Below are 26207 nucleotides of genomic sequence, written 5' to 3' on the forward strand. Positions count from 1 at the left end.
CAGGGTTGTGTTCAATTTGATTTAGAAAAATATAAGAATCTGAGGTTCCTGCACTGAGACTTGCGGAGGTCATTGCGTACTTGCTTTTGTGGATAAAAAATTAGCTAATAGTCAGACAACCTAAGAAAGAATTGGAAATTTTATTGGAACCAACCTGAGAAGTTTAACTGGGGAGACAGTCTCTCAAGACGCTCCAAGAGCTGTTTTGAGGAGATTAGGTTTGGAGGTCAATGTTTAAGTGATTTGGGGAAGGACATGAAACCAGCCTACGCTTTGGTAGAAGGTTGCTTCACTCAGGAAGAACAGATATCACGGTTCATGCTTTTAGTGCTTCCTAAGCATGGACATATGCAGAAAACTGGGTTCATAGAAAAGTCTCCTGAAATATCCAAGTATGTGAGGGCAGGTTCTGCCAGTTTTCTCAGAGTACAAAGTACAATCCTGACCTTTTTCACGACTTCTTTCCAGAGTGGATTGCAGGTCAGTGAACTGCAGCAGCCAGTGACTTGATTTTGGAAGACCCCAGTGGTGGGCAACATTCTTTATCACACAATCTATTTGTTTCCATCTTAATTGCAATCAAGGTTTGGGAGGAATTTTCCCAGGTCAGGGGAGGATTCCATTGATGGGCCACTGGGTGTGCAATTCTTCTTCTAGTTCTGGTATCAGTAGCCAAAATCCTCCAGAACAATTGTCTCACTTGTCTGTCCGGCTCTCAGAAATGGTTCCCTCCTGTTGCTTCTTCCCATATTTCGAGTCATGGATCTTATAAAACTGTATGTAAGGTCACCTGGTCATCACCATGTTTATCAGAGGCTCAATGACACATTTGTTAATGCGAGAAACAACACTCTTATAAAGTGCTAGACAAGAGTAATATAGCTAGTGACATTTATAAGGTCATAGGGAGGCAGTGTCATGTAAAGTCACAAGGCTAGGGTTAGAAGAACACAAATGGATCTTTATATTGGGTCAGGTATTTCTGCCCTTCGGAAGGTCTGGTTAACACATACTCCAGATGCACACTGCACACTTCAGGGCAGGGAGGAGGTCAAAACAGGCAGAGACGAATTTTGTTTCAATTTTTCTTGTCTTGACTTAAAATATGAATTTTATTTGTTTGCTTCTTAGGATTTGCCTGCCACGGGAACCACGTCCTGGAGCCCTCCCCATCCACCCCACCCGCCCCTGTGTGAAGAACTCATGCTTCATCCCAGTACAGGAGCGAGGGGCAGCAGGGGGGCCTTCCCCTGTCCCACCCCCTCCCCTGCCCACCACAGCTCTGATGCCTGACTCCTCCAGTCCTGGTGACTCCAGGATGCTGGGCTCTGTGGTTTGTGGCTGAGAAACGAGACTGAACACAATAAGGGTGGCTTCCTGGCCACCAGTTATTATAAAGGCTGCTGGTCCAAATGCACCTGTGAGCACAGACATACAGGCACATACACAGGCAAACACGCGCTGGGCATGCACGCAGGGACACACCTTTAAATACAGTTCTCCAGGGTCTCGTCCTTTAAGAGCTAAGGGGACAGAAAGTCTAGTGTTGGGGACACAACTGCTAGTTGTCTTGGGCTGGGCCATGGCCCCAGGGCCCAGGGGAAGGTGCGAGTGGGGAGACATTGGGAAGGGCTCCCAGAGATGAGGGCTTTCATCAGAATAAAAATCTCCTGCATCCTTCCCAGCTCTGAGAAAATTTGGGCAATTAGATATGTCAAGTTTGTGGGGTTTTTCTTTTATCTTTGTACTGAGGTAAAAAAGAGCATTACAGTTGTAGGAGAAAGGGCAAGGCTGCATCTATGATTGATAGCAGGGGTGATGGTATCCAGAAATTCCAGACAATTAAGAAATCCATGTATATTTACATTTATTTAGATTATATGTAGATCCTGGAGAAGCAGGAGGCAGCATGAGAAAACAGCTGACACATAGAAACACATGTCTGTGCAGCACAAACTCAAGCAACACAGTTTCCTCGACTGTGGCATCAGCATTACTCACCCATCCAACACCACCCATCAACAAAGTTTTGAATAGAAACTTTCCATGCAAAAATATAGTCAACCAGTAATTTTTGCCCTTGAGACAATAAAAATTAAGAAAACTATAACACCCAGGCTAACATCACCTTTAATGCTGGCAATGGCGATGTCCTTCTCCCTTCAGAGGCAGAACCTGCTGTTTTGATCACTGAGGTAGGAGGGCCACATCGCTGCCCCTCACCAACTCTGCAGGCAGGTGTCTTCAAGACTCTGGGGTTCATTCACCAGGTCCTACTTTGATTCCCCAGAGAGTAGTTGGATGGGGAGGCATTCAGCCTTTGCTTCCTTTAAGATGGCCTCTGCTGGCAGTGGGTTTCAGTAAGCTTGGAAAAATTCTGGAGCCGATGTCAGATGGGGCCAACCACCAGTTGGGGCTTAGCGACCAGGGTCTCTGCTTCAAGACTCCTCCCACTGGAAATTACTGACCTGCACAGACTTTTGTTTAACTTAAAGGAGTGGTGGACTGTATACCCCATCCGCTGGGAAGAAGTGGGCCATATCCCTTGGTACTCACCCCCAACCCCAGCCTCCTTCCAACACACACACACACCAACTAAGGCACCCCCAGTGGGACAGACTTGCTTGGCAATGAGGCCCCTCCAGAGGCCCAGGGTGTGAACAGCTGCACAGAGGGCTGTGTGATGTGGAGTCAGCGCCTTAGGAGGCAGTGGGCAGAGAAGGAAGGGGTCTCAGGTCCTGATGGATCAGAAGAAGGAAAATGGGGAGAGGTGGTCAGGACACAGGAGATGGGAAAGCCAAGGATGACCAGAAAAAGGGAAAAAAGCAGAAAGTGTAGATTAGATGAGGGCAGCAAGAGAAAGAGACAAAACCGAATGTGAGCAAACACACCAAACGGGGCAAAGACAGAGCAGAAGGAGAGAAGGAACACAAAAGAGAGTGAGATGCATGGAGAAGGTTGTGAGGAGGGAGAGGGAGGCCAGGAAGAGGGCATCAGAGGATGTCAGAGCTCTACAAAGAACACCTCTCATTTAGAAAGTGCATTCTTAGTCCCTACAATAGCCTCACAGGCCAGGCACTCAGTGTCAGCCACATCAAGCAGCAGCTGGATAGGACGGCTACAGCCAGCCGCTGGTCCCAGGTGCACACCGAGCAGGTGCGTCTGTTCCTGCAGCTCACATCACTGGATCACTGGGGTTGCCCATCAGGCTTCTTATTGAACTGGTGGAGCTGACAGAGGACCAGAGCACTAGGGCAGAGGAGCACAGAGAGCACCGTCTGCTCAGACAGGATACAGGTAGGGAACAGAGATTTTTGTCTTTGACTCGATCAAATCGCTTCACTATGAAGTTCACAGCTCCTTCCAGGAGGAAGCATATGAAGTACACAACCTCGAACGTAGGGCTGGCTGATGCTGATACTGGTGGGGGCTGCTGATGAACGTGATGATGAGCCAGTCAGCATAGTTCTCTGGCCTCCTGCGCAGGCCCGGGAAGGCTGGCTTGAACCAGACCATGCCTCCAGGCTGGATATGATGCAGAATGCTTCAATGGCATAGAGACAGCAGCCACGAAGGCGAATGCAGTGGCAGTGATGACCCTGTTCTGGGCGAAGCCTGGAGGCAAGAACTTGATGTAGGTGGCGCCGAAGATGATGGTCTTTGAGAGGCAGGTGATAGAGAAGTAAAAGGCGTGGGCACAGAAAAAGCCCTCCCAGGAGAAGGGGAGGTGGGACCGGAGCTCACAGAATTCCACTATGAAGATGGTGAGGGTCATGGTGAAGCAGACGCACCAGATGAACATGCACCAGTTAATTACGTCCCCCTTCAGAGTGTCCTCACTGGCCCCCAGCGAGAAGGGCACTCAGGTGGTGAGCAGATGCCCCAAGTGGAGGAAGAAGCCCACGATGGGCTTGGTGCCCAGGCCTGAGGACGGGCACATGGTGATCATGGTGGTCAGGTAGGTCACCAGCACCCGTTTGTAACCTTGCTTGTTTCTCAACCAAAGGCTTATGAATAGTTAAACAGAGTTTGATGTTTTCTGGTTTCAGTTTTGCTTGGCCAGTTAAGCTCTGTTTCTGCCTCAATTCTTTTTTCTCTAGAAAATATACAACCACTGACACCTAGATCTGATGTGCTGATCTGAACAAAGTAAGGACCACACTCACCTTCTCAATCCAGCAAGGCGGCCCAGGGGTTAATGTAAAGTCCCCAAAATAGAAGCACAGCGCACCCCTGGCATGCAGCCTGCAGCCGTTTCCTGCTTCCCTCCTTGTATAAATCCCGGCTGAGCCTTGCCGTGCTGGGAGTTGATTCTTCTGGGCAGTAAAACACCTTCTTGCCAGCTTCCTTAAGATAAGCTACTTTTCTTAAACCCAAGACTTAGCTCTCTGTATTGGCTTCTTCAGCGACAAGCAGCTGGGCCTGACTTGGGGGACAATGTTGAGCGCCCAGGCAGGAGTCAGGTCCCCAAGTCTCCAGCCCCTCCCTTTCTTCCTAGAGCAAGGAACAGAGTGCCACTGGGAAGATAAGGTGGAGTGCCAGCTATTCCCAGGAAGATATATAGGTCTCTTCCATCAGCTGCCGAACTTGCTAGATTCAGGAACTTGCCCTGTCCCTCCCCAGGCCTTGCTCACAGGGTTCTTTCTCTTTCTGTTAAGAGAAGGAAACTGGCCTCTGAAGGAGCACTGAGCTCTTGACTGAGTGAGTAGAGGGGTGTGGGTCCCAGGAGCCCCCTTTCCACCTGTTTGGGTGTATTCTGTGCTCTTTGAAACTCTGGGGCCAGTTGGAGACTGGAGAAGTGGGAAATGGCTTGTTTGTGACTCTGTACCACTCTCTTCAAGAATTGCTTGTTTGTTTTAAATCTGTTCTGGAAGAGCCAGTGAAGTGGGGGGAGGGGACCTACATCCATCCCTTCTACAAGTCCACTGGCACCCATCTTGGCAGATGGGCAAAACTGGAGGTATGACCCTGTAATCAAGAAAAAAATGGTTTTCTACTTTCAATACAACCTTGCCCATGTATGTTTTCTGTTGGGAATAGTGTTGGTTCCTGTATGGATCTCTAAATTATTCCAGTATTTTGCAGTTAGAGCTCTTTTTTTAAGATCCGGAAGTGGGAGGGAACTCCATGTGCAGGTCTTCCTGTTACTCCCTAATTAGGATTCTTCCAAGGGCACCAAATTAAAGGCCAAAAGGAAAGTAAACTGTGAAAAGCTTGCCGTGTTCACAGACGAGTCTGCAGGCAAGGGAGGGAGAAGAGGGGTCAGCTTCTTAGTGAACTGATCCAGCCCCAGCTTTGTGGTTCCTATGATGCCCCAGGCAGGGGCTGTCCTGGTCTGCGCCATCCCCCTCCCCCTCCCCCCAACTCCAGTCTCCGGAAGAGGAGGGGTTCTAGTGTGTTGGCGGGGCACAGCCTTAGCGTCACCACAGCTTGAAGAAGAAAGGGGTTCTGAAGTAGTCTCTCCCTTTAAGACCTGACAGGTCACTCAATTTGGCCAGAGTGCGTCCCTTATGGCACGGGGCGGGGAGGCGGAGGTGGGCAAGGGGGTGGATTTCCACTAAGACAATTCCCTGCAGGAGGTTTCAGTGCAGAAGAAAAGTCTGTAACTGCTACTGGACATACGATCTTCTTCTCAACATAGACCTGCTAAACTGGAAAAAACCATCCTCCAAGTTGATCCACAAAAAATGGTGGAAACCTTCATTCGTATTTTTTCTAACCCTCCACCCAACATGGGCTGATGCACAGATGTGGGTGATGATTGTGTTCACAGCAGAGGAGCGGCACCTTGTCCCAGAAAAAGCCGGACACTGGTGTCTCAGTGTTTGGCTTCTTGAGGACTGAGTAGACAAGCCTGAGTTCAGGAACACAGCCACGGGCCAAGGCTCCTCCAGAAGCCAAAAGAGACAAGGAGGGACCCTCCCCTGGGGCATCAGAGACAGAGCAGCCCTGCTGACACCTTGTTTCAAAACGCTGACCTCCAGAACTGTGAGAGAATCCGTTTCTGTTGTTTTAAGCCATCAGGCTTGTGGTAATTGGCTGCAGTAGCCCTAGTAGAACAAAATGAATTTCCAGAAATGAAAAATATATTATTTGTCATATTTTTTTAAAGTTCCAGAAAAGCTTGCCAACCTCCTGCTCTAGAGTATGGTGGTCACAGGGATCCCAGGACCCCTTGTCATATTCTGTGTCCCCCAGTGTCTGAGACACAGGGGAGGGTCCACTGATCTAGAGAAGGGGGGTCAGTCCAAACGCCCACAGGAGCCAGGAGGGAAGGAAGTAAGTAAAGGGGATGGAGAGGACTAGGGCCCCTGGAGAAGACCAGCTGCACCTGCCGGGGGTGGTGGAAAAGCAAGATGCCGTGTGCATGGCACGGTCTTATGTTTACAAATCAGAAAATAAGGAAGATACTCCCTACAGGCATGTGTGCATGTATGCAAACATGTGTCTAAATACAGTTTCAGAGCTTGTGACATGTGTTGAAGGCTGTACGAGATGTTGAGAACACGGATGCTCCCTGGATGAAGGGGTGGACGCTCGTGTGAGCAGGCAGGAAGCCTGGCCATCCCAAAGAGGGGGAAATAGGCACATGTGAGATGATCATAGCCCTGTTTATGTCGATTATACAGGAGAATAAGAGAAATATAGAATACTACATAAAGGTATAAATGGAAAACAGTAAAGAGGCCATAGCTGATGCTCACCCCCAGCTACTCCCCCAACCCCAAGGGAACACAGCCCAGTGACACCAGATCCCCTGAGGTTTCTAAAGGAGCAGGAAATCTGGATTTTCTTGTGAAATTAAAACACTGCAGCTTCCAAACCCTTAGGGAAAAAACAACACTGATTCTACATCATGTCTTCCAGAAAATACCATGAAGAAAAACAAAACAAATCCTCGGGGCCACCTCCAGTACAAACTGGTTTGTGCCCCTAATCTGGAGCTAACCAAGCTTGCATGAGGGGACCAGGGCCTTCTGGGTCCTCTCTGAGGGGGAGGCGGAGAACCGTGAGACCATGAATTGTCTCATGTACATTCAGCTCAAATTCTGCTACAAAAATGAAATTTCTAAAAATCGTTTTCAATTTTGAGAGACTTGAAGATTTGAGATTGTACATAAGGATGATTCTACCTTACAACCCCAAAAGATAATGGTATGCAGCCCAAGAGGCCCCAAATATTCATGGTTTGGGGGCAGATCAAACATGGCTGTGAGATTTTGGGATGAGGCAGTCTCCTGACAAGGCCGAGGGTGATGGGTGGGGAGAACCATTCTGGAGCGGCTGTGTTGTTACCCAAGTGTCTGACCATTGGTTCCAACTCCACAGATCCTGAGCCTCAGCCATCACAGGGCCCTGAGCCTGTTCCAGGAGGCTGACTCGATCCACCACCAGCCAGACCAGCACAGCCCACGTGCACTGGGGTGACACTTGAGACAGGGGCTTCTTGGAGGTCACGTGCTGCTGTCTCTGCCTCTGCCCGCCACAGCTCTTCTCCACCTGCGTGGCCTTCTCTCTGGTGGCCGACATGGGCATCTGGAGAGGGGCCACAGGTAACTGGTTCATGTCCTTCTGGTGCATCTGCTTCGCTGTGACCCTCATCATCTCCATAGTCGACTTACGTGAGCTCTCGTCCTGCTTTCCTTTCTTCTGGTGCAACACCACCCTCCTCTGTCTCTCGGCCTCCATCATCTACTCTGTCACCTTTGTCCAGTTCCTGCCTGATGGTCCTTACCGGGACCGGGCCATCACTGCCACTACGTTCCCCTGTGTCCCACCTCTGCTACATGCCATGTAAGTAGTCTGCATGCGGATCACCTATGGGTTCAAAGAGACCTCCTGCTGTGTGCTCACCATGCCAGGCCTGCTGAAGGTGCTGGAGACCTTTATGGCTGGTTTCATCTTCATCTGCATCATCAACACCTCCCTGTACCTGCACCAGCCGGCCCTGGAGTGGTGTGTGGCCGTGTACTCCATCTGCTTCATCCTAGCAGCCCTGGCCATCCTGCTGAACCTGGGCAAATGGCAATGCAGGCTGCCCAGCCTGTATCCCATTTTTCAACTTGTGCTCAGCCTGCTGTCTGTCCTCCTCTATGTCAGCGCTCTGGTCCTCTGGCCGCTCTACCAGTTCAATGAGCAGTTTGGCAGACAGCCCCACCGGTCCAGTGATATGGGCCGCATCAATGGGCTCAACTATGACATGTGCTTCTGGGACCAGCGACTGGCTGTGACCCTCCTGACAGCCATCAACCTGCTGGTTTACGCGTCTGACCTGGTGTACTGGGCTCGCCAGGTTTCTGTAGGGACTGAGGACCAGCCCAGGGTTCCTGACCCCTCTGCTCACAGGAGGTATACTCACCGAGCTCTGTCAGCCCCTGATGTCCTCTTCCTGGCTCTCCTCTCTCCTTGCTCGCGTACTTATTCACTCATCTCACTCTCTTTTCCATTTCCTTCCCTTCTGCTCTGTCTCCATTCTGTCTTGTGTGGTTGCCCACATTCTGTTTTGCTTCTTTCTCTTGCTTCTTTCATTTTTTCTACATTTTTCTACCTTTCGCCCCTTTCCTGGTCATCCTTGCTTTTCTCATTTCCTGTGTCCTGACCACCTCTCCCCATTTACCTTCTCCTGATCACAGCAGCCTGACATAAATCAAGCTCCCACTCAAGATCAAATTCACAAGTAAGATAGAAAAGATTGAAAATAACCCAGGTGTTCATCTTTAGGATGCGGATTAATAAACAGTGATGTAGTGCAAGAAGGAATACTCTGCAACAGTGATAAGTAAATATCTCCAGGATACATGAAATAAAAATAGTTAAGATATAAATCAACATGGAGTATACTATATTTTATATAATAAAAATGAAGGGAAATAATATTAAATACACCTGTATGTACTTGACTTGCATCAAGGAGCACAGGAAGGACTCCCCTGAGTTCATTGGAATAGCGACGTGGGCCGGGTCGGGGAGGGGAACTGAGGAGAGAGTGGATGGGGCCACAGGTAGAAGTGAGGTTTCTCAGAACATGGCTTTTTCAGAATATTTTTATTTTGAACCAGGTAAAGATTCCCTTTTTAAAAAACTAAAATTTATGTTTGAAAAATATACCAACTGGAGAAGAAGAGTCAGGGAAGGGATAGTTGGCAGATGGTCTGCATGCTTCCTGCAGCCTTCATGGAAAGGCTGCAGGAGAAGCTGAGAGATGCCCACACAGGCCTGTATCCAAAGCAGACAGAAGGGAGGCACCTTGGGTCCAGGGGTCTGAGGAGGGAGAGCTGTGGTCCCCAATCCTCCCTGCTGAGTGGCCAGGGCCTTTCCAAGCCCTTTAGCACACACAGTTGATGGAGAAGACTTCCCGTTGCCCAAGCCTCAGGCCCTTCCCTTGCCCCCTGCCTGACCTGAGCTCCCTGTCTCCTGGGGCAGTGGCCAGAGGCTCCTTCCTTGAAGGCCAGCCAGAGCCTCCCCCAGGCAGGGTGACTCCAGCTAACATCCTCCAGACTGTGTCCTGAGGCGCATCCAGAACACAGCCCGGGGCACAAATGTTTCCATTCTCTGGCCAGCTTGGAAAAATCACAGAATCAACCTTCCTAGTCCACCTTGGAGTAGAGAGAAGGGACTCTGCTCTCCGGAGGCTCCAGGCACCTACCTGGGACCCAGGCATCGACTGCCAATCCGTGTGGCCCTTGTCTGTGTCACTGTCCTGTGGAAAAGTCTCTAGGAAGACTGATGTGCCGAGGAGATTCAGGCCAGGCTCCAATCAGTCTCTCCCTAGGGTCTGGACCCTCCCTGTCATGTTCTGGCTGGCTTGCCAACAGGAAGTGGTCTGGCCTGTATGGGAACTTGGCCACAGGACCTCTGGGTGGGGCACTAGAGCCAGACCAGGACACACGGGAGCCAGGAGATGAATCCTGGACCCAGGGAAGAGGGAAGGGGCTCAGCATTTACTGAGGTTCTGTTCCCTGCTGGGGCTTCCTTGGTGGCTCAGATGGTAAAGAATCTGCCTGCAAAGCAGGAGACTCATGTTTTATCCCTGGGTTGGGAAGATCTTCCGGAGAAGGAAATGGCTTCCCACTCTAGTACTCTTGCCTGGACAATTCCATGGACAGAGGGAGCCTGTGAGGGCTACAATCTGTGGGGTCGCAGCATCAAACACGACTTAGCAATTAACACTTTTCTTTTTCTGAGCTTTGCAGGGAGACAGGCCTGTGTTCAAATCTGGGCTCTGACAGAAAGTGACTGTGTAAACTTGAGCAAAAAACATAACACACTCTCTGAGCCTCAGAATCATCATCTGTACAATGGGGATGACAATAATAATATCCCTGAAGATGAATGAAATGGAGGTGATGTCACCAGGTCAGTCTGTTGGTGCTGAAAAATATATTGGCCACTCTGTCCCTTTGGGTCTAAGGTACAAATCAAACCCAAGCAGATTTTAAGGTCCTAAACCCACATGACTGTGTTCAAATCCCAGCTCTGACACCTAAACCTCTGTAAAGGTGATCGGTTGACCTCTCTGTGCCTGTTAAAATGGGGACTGAAAACATAGTTCAGGGGCTGCTGGGAGGAACAAATGAATCCACAGCAGAGCTCGACCTGCAGTGAGCACGACACATACGACCTCTTGTAACTGTTGTGTCCACAGCAGCCCCGCTGCAGCCCAAGTCCTCAGGGCCCCTTTCTCAGCCAACAGAACCTGTGAGCTGTCACCTGAGGTCTCTTCTGGAGCCAGGCTGGGCTGGTGAGGTTTGCCCAGTTGGTCTTTTCTGGGACTGCTTCTGACCAGGAATGGAGAAGCAGTGGGGGTGGGGGAGCTTAGTTCAAGCCCATCTCCTCACCCCTCACTCCAACCAGCATCTGTTTCCATAAATCCCTCAAGTGCTTGGCCCATCAGCCCAAACCACTGCCCCCAGAAACACTCCCATTGCTAGTGTGGGACCACTCCTTAGGGAAAACCCATAAAAGAAAGCCTGGTGTTCTTTCTGCTACTTCAGGCAGGAAATGCTTCTTGAATAGTCTGTTCCTGGACCTTGTCAGAGGCTGGCAGGACCCCAGAACCCTCCATCATCTCTCGGACCCTCTGCTCCTCTCTCACAGGTTTTGGCTCCCCCATTTTCTACTCCCCCGATCACATGTACTCTGACCCAGCTTTGTTCATGTGTCAACCACAATGTGCCTAAATATAGGCACATAAAGACCTCATCTTCTAGTATCTTCAAGCAAATAGGATGGCTCAGCCACCAGTCCATTAGTAGGAAGTTGTTACTTTTGTATTGAAACAAGTCTGATATGTTAAGAGTATATTATTATGGGGTATTATAAAAAGGAATGCAATATCCCACATTTACTTTCATGGAAAACACGAGGCTTCAAAGATAAACTCTAGAATATAGATCCACAAAGCAGAGGTGTCTTGTCCTTTGTTCTTTGAAATTTTCCCAGTGCTGAGCAGAAGGCCTGGTATGTTGCAGGAGTTTATTGAATAAGTATTAACGCGAGCTTACAACCTCAGGCCCCTTCCTGCCTGGACCTCCTGACTGGGATACATTCCATCCCTTCTGCCTTTAGGGGAAATGTTGAAGAATCAGTGATTCCTTTGTTTTCTCTTTTAATTTTCCCAACTTTCCCATGGCCTTGTATGATGAACATCTCCAGGGAGAAGAACAATTGAGAACCTGAACTTCCCCCCACCTCATATTTGAGGATGTCCCCATCGTGTGAATCTTGATGAGAAACTGGGCCTCACCCTCAATAAGAAACTCAAAAGGTCAGGTAAATATTTGACCTGCCGCCATATGAACTCTGGACACACACCTAAGGAGCAGGTGATACACAGACACCAGGTCAGATCGGAATTTCTACTGCTGAGGCCTGAGTAGCATCCAGAGTCTGCTGCCAGGGGCCATGGTGGCTAGACCAGCTGCCCTTGCCTGTGCCCCAGCTGCCCAGCACCCCTCCTTCCTGGTCTAAGCCTGCTCTCAGGCCCATCTCTCCCTAATAATTCTCTAGCAGCCTTCTAGGACAGTTGTTCTCTGCCTAAGTTGCTAGAGGTGTTTTCTGCAGGATGCAATCAAGAATCTTCACCTTTAAAAACTGATGCTATCTGTAAAGCAATTATCCTTTAATAAAAAATAAATAAATTTATAAAAACTGGTGCTATTATCTCCATTTTCTGGATGAGGAAACTGAGGCTCAGAGTGACATTGCCTGGACAGGACTACTATGTTCCAGGCTCAGTTCTGGTCTCCATTCAGAGTTGGGGTGTGTGTAGACTTGTAGCAGGAAAGGCCCTGAGATGACAAAGAGGAACTGGAAGTACTTCTCAGTGACTGGAGGGAGGGAGGTGATGAAGCTGGAGAGGTAGAAAGGGGTGCGAACATACAGGGAGGTGACACTGTGCAGTTTGAGGGAGCAAAGAAAAGCGGTCAAAGGTAACTTAGTTTGAGTTCAGCCCAAGCTGACTTTGAGGGAAAGAATGGAAATAGAGGAAGCAGTGAGAAGCTTATGAGGGGAGCACAGGTGAGAAGGCTGGATGGATCTGGACCAAGATCAAGTGGATGCTCTAGAGAGGAGGAAGAGAGTGTGTGTGTGTGTGTGTGTGTGTGTGGTGTGGATTCACAGTATTTTGTGAAGCGCATCTGTGAAGGTGGTGCCATCATCTTAGATGGGAAAGACAAGGAAGGATCTGTGTGTGTTGGCGCTAGGGGGGTTCAGGAGATGGGACCAGACATGGCGAGTGTGAGGCATCCTGAGACATCCAGAGGGAGAGATCAGGAGGCAGTTGCATATGACTCAGGGTCTCTGTAGAGATCAGCTCTGGAGGCCAGAATTGGGGAGTTATCATCATACAGCCAATTCACTTCACTCAGCTCCAATGAATCAGAATCTCTTGGTGAGGGGTGGGTCACATCCATAGAGTGGCCTGACCTCCAACCACCTAAAATAGCAGCCTCGCCCATCCCTGCATTCCAATAACTCTCTTTTTCACCTGTTTTCCCTTTAGCATAGTATTTATCATCCACTGACCTGATATTCCATTCTAAAGGAGATCAGCCCTGGGATTTATTTGGAAGGAATGATGCTAAAGCTGAAACTCAAGTACTTTGGCCATCTCATGCAAAGAGTGGACTCATTGGAAAAGACTCTGATGCTGGGAGGGATTGGGGGCAGGAGGAGAAGGGGCTGACAGAGGATGAGATGGCTGGATGGCATCACTGACTCGATGGATGTGAGTCTGAGTGAACTCTGGGAGTTGGTGATGGACAGGGAGGCCTGGCGTACTGCGATTCATGGAGTTGCAAAGAGTCGGACATGACTCAGCGACTGAACTGAACTGAACTGACCTGATATTACACATTGGTTCTCAGATTTTCCATCTTGTGTCCTAGAGGATAAGCTCCATGAGGGGGGAACTACTGGTTATCTTCTCTGCTCTCTCCATTGTCTAGAAAACTGCCGGGCACACACTTGGTGCACAGGTGTATTTGTCAACTGAGTGGAATCTTAAAGCCATCGGACTGGATGAGGATGAGAAGGAGTGAAGGTAGGTAGCTAGGCATCAGGGCTCCTTTCTCCCAATAGAAGGAAGTGTATAGTGCACCTCCCCTTTAAGTAAAAAAAAAAAAAAAAAGAAAGAAAAAATTCTGGAGGTCACTGATTTCCAATGGGCAAGAGTCCTGAATCAGAGAATTTGGATCCCAGGGCCCCACCTGATGCTCAGCCTCACACTGGCTGCCTAGAGGGCATCTTAAAGGAATTTGGGATAAGTTCCACCCCCAGCCAATCTCTGGAGAATCGAAAAAGGAGCTGGTGAAGAACCCCAGGGAGTTGAAGACACAACCACAAACGTAGGGCTGGCTGTTGCTGATACTGGTGGGGCCTGCTGATGAAGGCGATGATGAGCCAGTCAGCATAGTTCTCTGGCCTCCTGAGCAGGCCTGGGAGGCTGGCTTGAACCAGAACATGCCTCCAGGCTGGATATGATGCAGAACGCTTCAATGGCATACAGTACAGCAGCCACGAAGGCGAATGCAGTGGCAGTGAGGACCCAGGTTCGGGTGGAGCCTGGAGGCAAGAACTTGATGTAGGTGGTGCCAAAGACGATGGACGTTGAGAGGCAGGAGATGGAGAAATAAAAGGCATGGGTGCAGAGAAAGCCGTCTCAAGAGAAGGGAGCCCACAAAACTCCCCTATGAAGATGGTGAGGGTCATGGTGAAGCAGACGCACCATGAACATGCACCAGTTAATTATGCCCCCCTCACTGGCCGCCAGCGAGAAGGGCATACTGATGGAGAGCAGCTGCCCCAAGTGGAGGAAGAAGCCCACGATGGGCTTGGTGCCCAGGCCTGAGGACAGGCACATGGTGATCATGGTGGTCAGGCAGGTCACCGGCACCGGTTTGTAACCTTGCTTGTTACTCAACCAAAGGCTTATGAATACTTAGAGTTTGATGTTTTCTGGTTTCAGTTTTGCTTTGCCAGTTAAGCTCTGTTTTTGCCTCAATTCTTTTTTCTCTAGAAAATATACAACCACTGACCCCTCGAACTGATGTATTGATCTGAACAAAGTAAGGACCACATGTTCTCAGCCCAGAAAGGCTCCTGGTGGTTACTGTAAAGTCCCCCAAAATAGAAGCACAGCGCACTCCCGGCATGCAGCCTGCAGCCGTTTCCTGCTTCCCTCCTTGTATAAATCCCGGCTGAGCCTTGCCCTGCTGGGAGTTGATTCTTCTGGGCAGTAAAACACCTTCTTGCCAGCTTCCTTAAGATAAGCTACTTTTCTTAAACCCAAGACTTAGCTCTCTGTATTGGCTTCTTCAGCGACAAGCAGCTGGGCCTGACTTGGGGGACAATGTTGAGTGTCCAGGCAGGAGTCAGGTCCCCAAGTCTCCAGCCCCTCCCTGTCTTCCTAGAGCAAGGAGCAGAGTGCCACTGGGAAGACAGGGTGGAGTACCATCTATTCCCAGGAAGATCTATAGGTCTTCTCCAGCAGCTGCCAAACTTGCTAGATTCAGGAACTAGCCCTGCCCCTCCCCACGCCTTGCTCACAGGGTGCTTTCACTTTCTGTTAAGAGAAGGAAACTGGCCTCTGAAGGAGCACAGAGCTCTTGACTGAGTGAGTAGAGGGGTGTGGGTCCCAGGAGCCCCCCTTCCCACCTGTTTGTGTGTATTCTTTGCTGTTTGGAACTTTGGGGCCAGTTGGACACTGCAGAAGTGGGAAATGGCTTGTTTGTGACTCTGTACCACTCTCTTCCCAAGGAAGAATTGCTTGTTTGTTTGAAATCTGTTCTGGGGGAGCCAGTGAAGTTGGGGGAAGGGACCTACATCCATCCCTTCTACAAGTCCACTGGCACGCATCTTGACAGATTGGCAAAACTAGAGGTATTGTTGCAAGAAGAGGGACCCTTTCCAGGGCTCGAAACTGTGCTCTCGTCTAACACTCGGAAATGAATTGTCGGAGGAGACACATGCGCTGACAAAGCAAGAGATTTTTATTGGGAAACAGCACCGGGGCGGAGAGCAGGAAGGTAAGGGGACCCAGGAGAACAGCTCTGCCACATGGCTCACAGTTTGGGTTTTATGGTGATGGGATTAGTCTCCGGGTTGTCCATAGCCAATCATTCTGATTCAGAGTCCTTCCTGGTGGTGCCCACCTTGTTCAGCCAGGATGGATGCCAGAGAGGAGGATTGTGGAAGGTGGTCAGACACATGCTGTCTCCTTTCGACCTTTCCTGAACCCTTCTGGTTGGTGGTGGCTTCTTAGTTCCGTGTTTCTTACCGGGACCTCCTGTCGTAAGACAACTCATACAAGTGGTTACTAGGGTTCCTGAACGGGGTGGGTGGTTGTGTCAGTGTGGTTCCCCTAACAGTATGACCCTGTATCAAGAAAAAAGTGGTTTTCTACTTTTAATACAACCTTGCCCGTGTATGTCTTCAGTTGTGAAGAACATTGTTCCTGCATGGATCTCTAAGTTATTCCAGTATTTTGCAGTTAGAGCTCTTTTGTCAAGATCTGGTAAGTGGGAGGGAACTCCATGCGCAGGTCTTCCTGTTACTCCATAGTAAGGATTCTTCCAACAAGGGCACTAAATTAAAGGCAAAAAGGAAAGGAAACTGTGAAAAGCCTGCCGCGTTCACAGAGGAGTCTGCAGGCAAGGGAGGGAGAAGATGGGGTCAGCTTTTTAGGGAACTGAATCCAGCCCCAGCTCTGTGGTTCCAGTCCTGATGCCCGAGGCAGGAGCTGCCTGGGCATCTGCGCCCCCCTCCCCCAACTCCAGTCCCCGGAAGGAGGAGGGGTTCTAGTGTGTTGGCGGGACACAGCCTTAGCGTCACCACAGTGTGAGGAAGAAAGGAGGTCTGAAGCAGTTTCTCCTTTTAAGACGGGACAGATCACTTGATTTGGCCAGAGTGTGTCCCCTGGGGTGGGGGTGGGGTGGGGGCGCGCCAGGGGTGGATTTCCACTGAGACGATTCCCTGCAGGAGCTTTCAGTGCAGGAGAAGAGTCAGTGGCTGACTCTTGATACAATCTTTTTCTCACTTCAGACCTACTAAACTGGAAAAAAACAAATCCTCTGAGTTGATGCACAAAAAAAGGTAGAAATGTTCATGAGTATTTTTTTCAAACCACCGTCCAACATGGGCTGATGCACAGACATGAGCGATGATTGTGTTCACAGTGGGGGAGCCGCACCTCGTCCCAGGCAAAGCCCAGCACTCATCTCTCGGTGTTTGGCTTCTTGAGGGATGATCGGACATCATCAGAGTTCAGTAACATGGGACGAGCTAAAGGGCCTCCAGAAGCTAAAAGAGGCAAAGCGGGACCCTCCCCTGGGGCATCAGAGACAGAGCAGCCCTGCTGACACCTTGTTTCAAATTGCTGACCTCCAGAACTGTGAGAGAACAGGTTTCTGCTGTTTTAAGCTGCCAGGCTTGTGATAATTTGTTGCAGATCTAGGAAACCAGATTTAATTTCCAGAAATGAAAAATATATTCTTTGTCATATTTTTAAGAAAATTTCTCAGAAAAACTTGCTGACCTCCTGCCCTATAGCATGGTGGTCACTTGGATCCCAGGATCCCTTGTCACATCCTATGTCCCCGTGTCTGAGACTCACAGGGGAGGGTCCACTGATGCCCAAGGAGCCAGGAGGGAAGGAAATAAGGGGATGGAGAGCACTAGGATCCCTGGAGAGGACCAGCTGCACCTGTCTGGGGCGGTGCAAAAGCAAGATGCTCTGGGAAGACGTGGTCTCATGTTGACAAAACAGGAAAAGAGATACAGATATTCCCTACAAACATGTATGCATGTATGTACAAACAAGTATGCTTGTGTGTACACACATGTCTACACGTGATTTTACAGCATTTGAAATGTATTGAAGGCTGAGGTTGAGGTTGTGGACATGGATGCTCTCTGGATGGAGGGGTGGACGCTCCTGTGAGCAGGCAGGAAGCTTGGCCATGTCGAAGACAGGAAACCAGTCACAGGAGAGATGATAATAGTCTTGCTTTATGTCAGTTATACATGAGAATGAGAGAAATATAGAAAATACTAAACAGAGATGAGGATGGAAAACAATATAAAGAAAAGAGGCTAGCAGCTGCTTATCTCCAGCAACCCCACTGCCAAGGGAACCAAACCAGGTGACACTGTATCTCCTGAGGCTTGAAAAGGAGCTGTAATCCGAATTTTCATGTGAAATTAAAACAATGTGCAGCCACCAAACACTCAGGGAAGAAATAGTAATGCTAGTGATTCTACATCATTTTTTCATGAAAACACTGATGGAAACTGTGGTGGAAACTGAACACATCAAGAGTCCACCTGCAGTGCAAACTGGCTTGCAGCCCCTGATCTGCAGCAAATCAAGCTGCATGTGCTGATGTTCAGAGCCAGGGCCTTCTGGGTCCTCTGTGAGGGGGGTGGGGAGGTAGCTGGCACAGATTGAGGGTTCCATGTGACAGGCTTTCTGATGAACCCGTCACATGCTTTTATTCATTTAATTGACACAAAATAGGTATAGAGACATTGAACAGAAGGGGGAAACTGAGGTTCTATTGAGTAGCTTGCCATGATCATCCAGCTATGAAGGCTCTACTCCTTGTCACTCTGAGTGTCCATCCCATCTCACCCTTCTCTGCCCTTCTGGCACTTCCTCATTCCTTCCTCTGTTCTGGCCATGACCTTCCCAGCTCACTGTCTTCTAGTCCACATGCCTGGCTGCTGGGCAGGCAGGGCTCAGCCACATCGGCTGTGCTCTGACAGGGGCACCATGTCCAGGCTCACAGATTAGAGTGGAGGAGGGGCTGCTGGAAGACTCAGACAAACTTCCACTTCCTGTTTTCCAGGGCACAGGCCTGACCCAGGGTCACGCGGTTGGAACCCCCATGCCTCCTCTTCTCCATATCCTCTCTCTGATGCATTCAATGGATTCAAAGCATTCAAGTTGTCTCTTATCGTAGGTGGAATTTCAGGGTGAGTTCAAGTAATTAAACTGGGATCAAACTGGGGTACAAAGAGCATGACAATCCCTCCTTCCCTCACCCCAGTGCTCCTTCCCACCCTGGCAGTGCCCACTAGGAGGCCAGCAGGCTCCAGGGCTCCCCTGCAATGGGGCTCAAGGAGCTTTGTGAGTCCAGGGAGGTTCTCAGGTTTTCTCTCTGTTTCTCTTTCCAGCCTCAGCTTGTCCCAGGGTTTATTATCAGCAAAGGCAACAAGGCCCATGATGGCAGGAAGCTGGCTGGGGCTCAGGCTGTTGGCCCTTCAGCCCTGGGGGCCTCTCAGCAAATAGTCCCTTGGAAACAGGGCGGCTGTCCCTGCGGAGGGGGCGGGCTGGGAGAGGCACACTCCCCCCACACACTGGACCCTGGAGGAGCCCCTGTATGAGCAGGACTACAGCTCTGGCTGGAGGGACTGTCTTGGGTGGTGACCTGGGAAATTCCGTGGTCTCCAGGGTCCCTGACACTCTGGCCATGTGTCCCTGTCACAGCCCTGAAACCCCTTCAGGCCCCTGTTCTCCTGTCTCAGTTCCAGTCCCGGCCCCTCCTCCATGGGAAGGTTGGCTCCATGCGTGCATCCCTTCTGGGTCAGAAGACCCCTACTGGGCTGCCTCAGGGCCCCTGGGACCCTGGGATCCCCCCAGTCATCTCCACTCTGCCCCCCGCCCCCGCCTCCACCCCAGTCCCGGGCTCATCCTCAGGGCTGGCCCCTCCCAGGGGTCCTGCAGGGGCCTCCTCTCTCAGCTCCTGCCCTTTAAAGGATTAGATTTGCACGTGGATGGCTGCTTTGGAGCTTAAAAAGCTGGCATTTTAACATTTCGTTCCTTGGTTCCTCCATGACACTCCACCTTGGAATCATGCTAGGTTGGGATACCCTGACCCAATGCAAAAGAGTGACATGTGAAAGCAAAATTGGGGAGGGGAGTCACAATAGTCCCTACTTCCCATTTCATCCTGTCCCCACGGCCTTGCTCTCACCCCATGGCTCCTCCCTGTTCACTTCTGAAGCTGCCCTCCTCCGGGTGGGGCTGTGTCCCCTCACATGGCAGCTTCTTCTAGTGATGGCTGCAGGGAGGAGAGGCCTGGATTCATGTATGTTCAGGTTGCTGTGGAAGGAGGCTGTGGCCCTGAAGTTGTGTTCTAGGCTTTGGTCCTGGGCTCCACCTAAGGGGATTTCTGCCATGTGTGCTGTAGAGCAAAGAGTTCATGCCCATGGCTTTGGTATATTTATCTGGGGTTCCAACTTCATGGTCATGCCATCTTAGGGAAGGACTTAATTCCCCTACCTTAGTTTTCTCATCTGTAAAATGGGGTTAGTCAAAAGGACACTCCATAGTCCCTTTTCTGAAACACTTGGGGTCAGATATTCTCTAGAATTCAGAATTTTCAGCTCCATACAGGTGACATAGTACATCTACTCTACATGACATCACACCCCACTGGGGTCTCAAAGCACCTTGTAATCATACACATTAGTGTTTTGGCAGCTGAACTTTTGAACAGTCACATTGAGTAAAATAAAAAAAGATCATAATTTGTCTCATGTCTCTTTGGGCCGAATTTTGTTACCAAACAATTTTTTAAATATTCATTTTCAATTTTGAGAGACTTGAAGGGTTGGGATTAAAGATAAGGACCATCCGTCTCTGTGTCTCCATAAATAATGGTCAGCTTAGAGAGATCCACAATGTTCATGGTTTGAGGCTAGACCACAACTAGCTGGGAGCTTTGGGATAAGACAAGTCTCCTGACAAGGCCAAGGGTGATGGGTGGGGAGAACCATTTGGAGCAGCTGTGCTCTTACCCGAGTGTCTGAGCCATCGGTTCCAACTCCACAGGTCCTGAGCCTCAGCCGTCACAGAGCCCTGAGGCGTTTGTAGGCGTCTGATCCTCTGGAGCCGGATCTTTCTTTGGTGGGTCCTCAGTGAAGACCACTGCCAGACCGGTGACTGTGACTTGCCAGACATTCATAACACCATGAGCACCAGGGCGACACTCCCATACTGGCTCTACGTGAACAGAGTGTTCTGGCTCCTCCGCGTGCCGCAGCTCTTCTCCACCTGCGTGGCATTCTCCTTGGTGGCTGACATGGGCATTTGGAGAGGGGACATAGGTAACTGGTTCATGTCCTGCTGGTGCATCTGTTTCATTGTGACCCTATTCATAGTCATAATTGAGTTAAACGATCTCCAGCCTCGCTTTCCTTTCTACTGGTACAACTTTCCCGTCACCTTTGCCTGCTATGCCGCCCTCATCTGCCTCTCAGCCTCCATCATCTACTCCATCGCCTACGTCCAGTTCCTGCCTGATGGCCCTGAGTGGGACCGGGCCGTCGCTGCCACTGCATTCTCCTGCATCGCGTCAGTGCTTTATGCCATAGAAATGGCGGGCGTGTGGAACTTCTACAAGCTCAAAGAGATCCCCTGCTACGTGCACACTGTGCCAGGCCTGCTGAACGTGCTGGAGACCTTCGTTGCTGGTGTCATCTTTGCCTTCCTCAGCAACACCTCCCTATACCTGCACCAGCCGGCCCTGGAGTGCTGCGTGGCCGTGTACTCCATCTGCTTCATCCCAGCAGCAGTAACCATCCTGTTGAATCTGGGCGAATGGGAGAACAGGCTGCCAATCCCCTTCCCCATTTTCCAACTTGTGCTCACCGTGTTCTCTGTCCTCCTCTACATCAGTGCTCTTGTCCTCTGGCTGCTCTACCAGTTCTATGAGGAGCTGGGCGGGCTGCCCCAGCGGTCCAGCGATGTGAGCTGCATTGACGACCTCATGTGCGCCTGGGACCAGCGCCTGGCTGTGGCTGTCCTGACAGCCATCAACTTGCTGATTTACGTGGCTGAGCTGGGGTACTGGGCCCGCCGGTCTCTGTAGGGACTTAGGACCAGCCTGGAGACTCCCGATCCTCTGCTCACAGGAGATATCCTCACTGAGCTCTGACGTCCTCTGATGCCCTCTTCCTGGCTCCCCTTTCCCTCCTCACATCTTTCCCCATGCATCTCATTCTCTTTTCTGTTCCTCTGTCTCCTTCCTGTCTTGTGTGGTTGCCCACATTCTCTTTTGCTTCTCTCATTTTTTCTATATTTTCTATTTTTTGGCCCTTTTCTGGTTTTCTTGTCTGTGTCCTGACCACCTCTCCCCATTTTCCTTCTTCTGATCCATCAGGGACCTGAGACTCCTTCCTTCTGTGTCCACCGCCCCCTCCCGCCTCCTAAGGTGCGGACTCCACAGCACACAACCCTCTGTGCAGCTGTTCACACCCTGGGCCTCCGGAGGGGCCTCATTGCCAAAGTGTGTCTGTCCCCCTGGGGGTAATAGTTGGTGTGTTTATGGGGGGTGTATGAGTGTTGGGGGTAGGTAGGTCCTCATTTCTGTTAGTGGAGGGGGCTGTACAGTGCACCTCCCCTTTAAGTTAAATAAAATCTCTAGAGGTCAATAATGTCAAGTGGACAGGAAACTTGAAGCAGAGACCTTAGATTGAGACCCAACCTGTTGCACAACCCCACCAGAGATTGACTGGAGAATTTTCCCAGGCTTACTTATTATCTGCTGCCTAGAGGGTGTCTTAACAGAAGTGTCTTAACCAATCCAGCTCCTCTCTGGGCAAAGTAAAAAGGATCTAGGGAAAAAAAGCACAAGGTCTTGCAGACACCTGTCTGCAGTGTTGGTGAGGGATGGTGATGCAGCCCTCCTGCCTCGGTGATCAAAGCAGTAGGTCCTTCCTCTGCAGGGAGAAGAGCATGGTCCTGCCAGCCTTAAAGGGGATGTTAGCTTGCTATTCTTTTTTCCTATTCTTTTCTTTTTTCTGATCAAGACAGCAAAAATTAGTAGGTGACCCTATTTGTAAAGGGGGAAAGTTTCTTTTCAAATTTTCTTCAGTGGGCAGTTTGAGGGGGTAGCATTTGACAGCATTGACAATGCTGATGTCATTGTCATAGAAACTGCATGGCTTGAGTATGTGGTGCACACACATATGCTGAAGCATAATGTGATCTATATAAATACATATAGTTTAGAAAAACTCCACAGAGCTTTTCGTGTCCATCATTGTCTCTGCTCAATCACATAGTCTGTTTCTTAATCACAGAGAAAGACTTGTACCCCTTCCCACATTTATAGTGTCCTTTTCAATTTCAATATAAAGATGAAGGAAAACAAAGAAAAACTTCCACAAAATCCAAATATTCCAATTGCCCCAAATTTGCCTAGGGCTCAGAAGGATCCTATCCAATTTCACCCTCACCCAAACCTGGGTTTCGTGGAGCCCCTTCCACTGATGCCCCACCCACACCTGGACGAGACCCTGGGTCACAGGTGGCCCAGCCTGGGACACAAGAGGTTAGGCCCACCCCAGTGCCAGCTTCCTGTGCCTGAACCCTTAAAGGGGCCAGGAAAGCCCCTGGACATCTCTCTTTAAGGGTGTGTGCCTGTGTGCAGGCTCAGTGGGTGTTTGTGTCTCTGTGTGTACCTGTATATGTGCCCATGGGTTCCACTGCACTGAGGCCAGTAGCAGTTTGTTTATAGGAACTGGTGACTGGGAAGGCACCGAAAGGCCTCTTCCTCTCTTCCTCTCAAATGCAAAGCCTCAGAGCCCAGCATCCTGGTGTCACCAGGCCCAGAAGGACCCGGCAAGCAGAGCTGTGGGAGAGGGGCGGGGAAGGACCCCCGCTGCTGCCCCTCAGTCCTGTGCTGGGAGGAAGCCTGGGATCTTCACCCACAGGCAGGTGCGGTGGAGGGGGAGGGCTCCCAGGAGGCAGTTTCCATGGCCGGTAAAACTTAAGAAGCAATGAAAAAGACTTGCTATTTTAAGACAAGACAAGAAAAATTTAAACATAAATATTTTCTCTGCCCATTTGAACCTTCTCCCTCCCCTCTGGTGTGCATTGTGTATTTGCATTGTGTATAAAACCTACCTTCACAAGGGCAGAAATACCTGCTCCACCATAAAGATCAATATTTCTGTTCTGGGCCCAGCCACGTAACTCCTTAGAAAATACTACTGCTTACAAATGACCTTACTAATGTCACTACTTTATTACTTCTATTCTTCCTGTTTGACAAGATTCTTGTTTCTTGCTTTCACAATGTGTTATTGAGCCCCTGAAAAAACTAATGATTAACAGACTTGAAACAATTGACCTGATGTATATATAATTCTAAGATCACTGATTGTAATAGTGTGACTCTGGATATGGGAAGAAGCAACAGGAGGGAATCATTTCCTGGAGCTGACAGACTAGTAAGACAGTTGGTCCAGAGGATTTTGGCTACTGTTACCAAGACTAGACGAGTAATTGCTTGCTGAGTAGCCTATCAATGAAATCTTTACCTGACCAGGGAATGAGCATTCCTAGCATCCTAGGGCAAATTGGTCAAAAACACCTCCTAAACTTTAGCTGAAATAAGACAGAAACAAATGGAGAATATTGAGTAGTAAAAAATGTTGCCCACCACTGGGTTCTACAAGAATCAAGTCATTAACCACTGCAGTCACTGACCTATCCTGAAAGTAAGCTACCCTGAAATGAATTCAGGGTGGAAATCAGGAAGAAGCACTTTATGTTGTAGCAAGACTGGCAGAACCAGAAAGAAACCAGAGGAAGATAGATATTTTTAGGAGAAATTTTTATGAACCCAGTTTCTTGCATCTTCCCATACTTAGAAAAACACTAAATCCTTAACTCTGGTATCTGATCCTTTCGAAGAACAATAACTTGGCTAAGATGTATGCTTGGTTGCATGTACCCAAATCACACACATACTGTCTCCAACCCTTAACTCTTCAGCACAGTTCTCACAGCTTTCTGAAAGACTGTCTCCCTGGTTATAATTCTTTGTTGATTTGAGTAAAACTTTTCACTTCTTTTTGAGTTGACAATTGATGAATTTTTTTACTGATATGAGCATGTATGCATTTATCTCTTGCAAGTTCAGTGCAAGAACTCTCATTTTCTTACATTTTCCTGAATCAGACGAAACACAAACTCCCTCCCAGAGAGGGAGGTGATGAGGTTGAAGAGGTATAAAATGGTCTGAGCTTGCAAAGCTTTGGAGGTGACATTTTAAAAGTTTGTGTTTCATCTTAAGATAACAAAGAGAACCCACCAGAGTTATTTCAGTTTGCATTCAGCACAAGCAGACATTGAGGAAAAGAATGGAAATAGACAAAGCAGCTAGAAGCTAATCACAGGAGTGCAGGTGAGGGGATGGATGGATCTCAGGTTCATCTTTGTTCAAGGCTGCCTTTCACCGGGAACCCCTCTGTCCCTGGCCCCTCACATCATTGTCTCTGACCTTCACACCAGCCTTAGGAGAGTTATATAATCTCCAGTCTACAGATGAGAAACTAGAACCTCAACAGGGCTAGAGCTCAGGACCTTCCAGCCCTGGAGTCACTGAGCAGGGCCTGATCTGCAGTCTCTGCCCACCAGGTCCTGTCCTTCCTGTGGCTGCACCTCAGGCCAGGCTCCTGGGGCTTCCAAACAGCAGGGGAGCCCCAGCTGTGATCTCGGTCGTCCAGCCTTTCTTTCACTTAGAGGACAGATGCTAGTCACATAGAGAGAATTCTTATTACAAAGCCACCCTTCCTTTCTGTAGACTCCAGTGAGTCCCGGTGCAGTGGGACTGAACCAGTAGGCTTGCCAGCTCCCCCTTAGCCTGAGCTCTTGAGACAGAGGATCCTGGGTGGGGGAGGTCTGTCAAGTGGAACAACTCCAGCCTCCACTGAGGGACCCCATGGATGAAAAGCTGGGACTGACTGGCAGGGTGATCTCTGCACCCCTGTCCTTCTAGTGAAAGTGAGTCACTCAGTTGTGTCTGACTCTTTGTGACCCTGTGGACTATATAGTCCATAGAATTCTCTTCGACCAGAATACTGGAGTGGGTATAGCCTTTCCCTTCTCCAGGGGATCTTACCAGCCCAGGGATCGAACCCAGGTCTCCCACATTGCAGGCAGATTCTTTACTGGCTGAGCCACAAGGGAAGCCCAAGAATACTAGAGTGAGTAGCTTATCCCTTTTCCAGCAGATCTTCCTGAACCAGGAATCAAACTGGGGTCTCCTGCATTGCAGGCAGATTCTTTACCAACTGAGCTATCAGGGAAGCCCCCTGTCTCTCTATCCCAGCCCTAAACCCTGGGGATAGGTGGACATGAAGAGATGAAGACACTCCATCTTGACAGAGGGACAAGCTCAGGGCTCTAAACAAGATCCTGATAGGTGTCCCTGGAGCTCCAGGACCTGGGAACAGAGGGTGGCTGTTCTTCACAGACATGAGCAGCTGGGCTGAAAGGCATCTGCCAAGGGTAACTGACCCTGCATTGAGCCAGAAGCAGGAGGCAGGGTTAGAGATTTGAAAGCTCTTCCTCTGGGAATCCTGGTTCCACTCCTTCCAAGAAAGCCTAAAACTCTAGAAGAAACCCCGGCTGAGAGGCAGGAATCCTGGGGTCATCTTCCACACCAGGCTGCAACACTGCCCCAGGCCTCTCCCAACCTCAGCTCATTGGCTGAGAGAGGGCATCTAGAGGTCCCTGGAGCTGCCCCCTGGAGCCACCCCTAACCAAATTGGAGACCCAGCCCCTCACGCCTCCTGCCAGAGCGTCCCTCAGGCTGGCTCTCCCTGCAAGTCAGCCTGGGGGAGAGATGGTCCAAGGACTCCACCTGGTGGCCACTCCACAGCCAGACACAGAGCTGCCTACAGCAGAGACC

General features: G+C 49.8%; 1 protein-coding gene across 4 annotated transcripts; it reads left to right on the plus strand.

Annotated features, from left to right (window-relative positions):
* The first annotated feature begins 14961 nt into the window (after nt 1-14961).
* On the plus strand, nt 14962-24375 carry LOC113879729 (myeloid-associated differentiation marker-like). 4 transcript variants are annotated; one of them, XM_027521460.1, is made up of 3 exons: nt 14962-15527; nt 18348-18474; nt 20336-24375. In XM_027521460.1, the coding sequence occupies exon 3, from the start codon at nt 20475-20477 to the stop codon at nt 21372-21374; it is 900 nt and encodes a 299-aa protein (XP_027377261.1). In that variant the 5' UTR covers nt 14962-15527; nt 18348-18474; nt 20336-20474; the 3' UTR covers nt 21375-24375. The 4 variants fall into 4 exon arrangements, with proteins under 4 accessions (XP_027377261.1, XP_027377264.1, XP_027377260.1 ...); XM_027521459.1 differs by having other exon boundaries at nt 15038-15115; XM_027521463.1 differs by lacking the exon at nt 18348-18474.
* The last annotated feature ends 1832 nt before the right edge of the window (nt 24376-26207 follow it).

This window comes from Bos indicus x Bos taurus, chromosome 21 (genome assembly GCF_003369695.1).
Source record: "Bos indicus x Bos taurus breed Angus x Brahman F1 hybrid chromosome 21, Bos_hybrid_MaternalHap_v2.0, whole genome shotgun sequence".
NCBI lineage: Eukaryota > Metazoa > Chordata > Mammalia > Artiodactyla > Bovidae > Bos > Bos indicus x Bos taurus.

What these genes read in the sequence shown, in the direction of transcription:
- LOC113879729 (XM_027521460.1), top strand. Translation starts at nt 20,475, where the DNA reads ATGAGCACCAGGGCGACACTCCCATACTGGCTCTACGTGAACAGAGTG.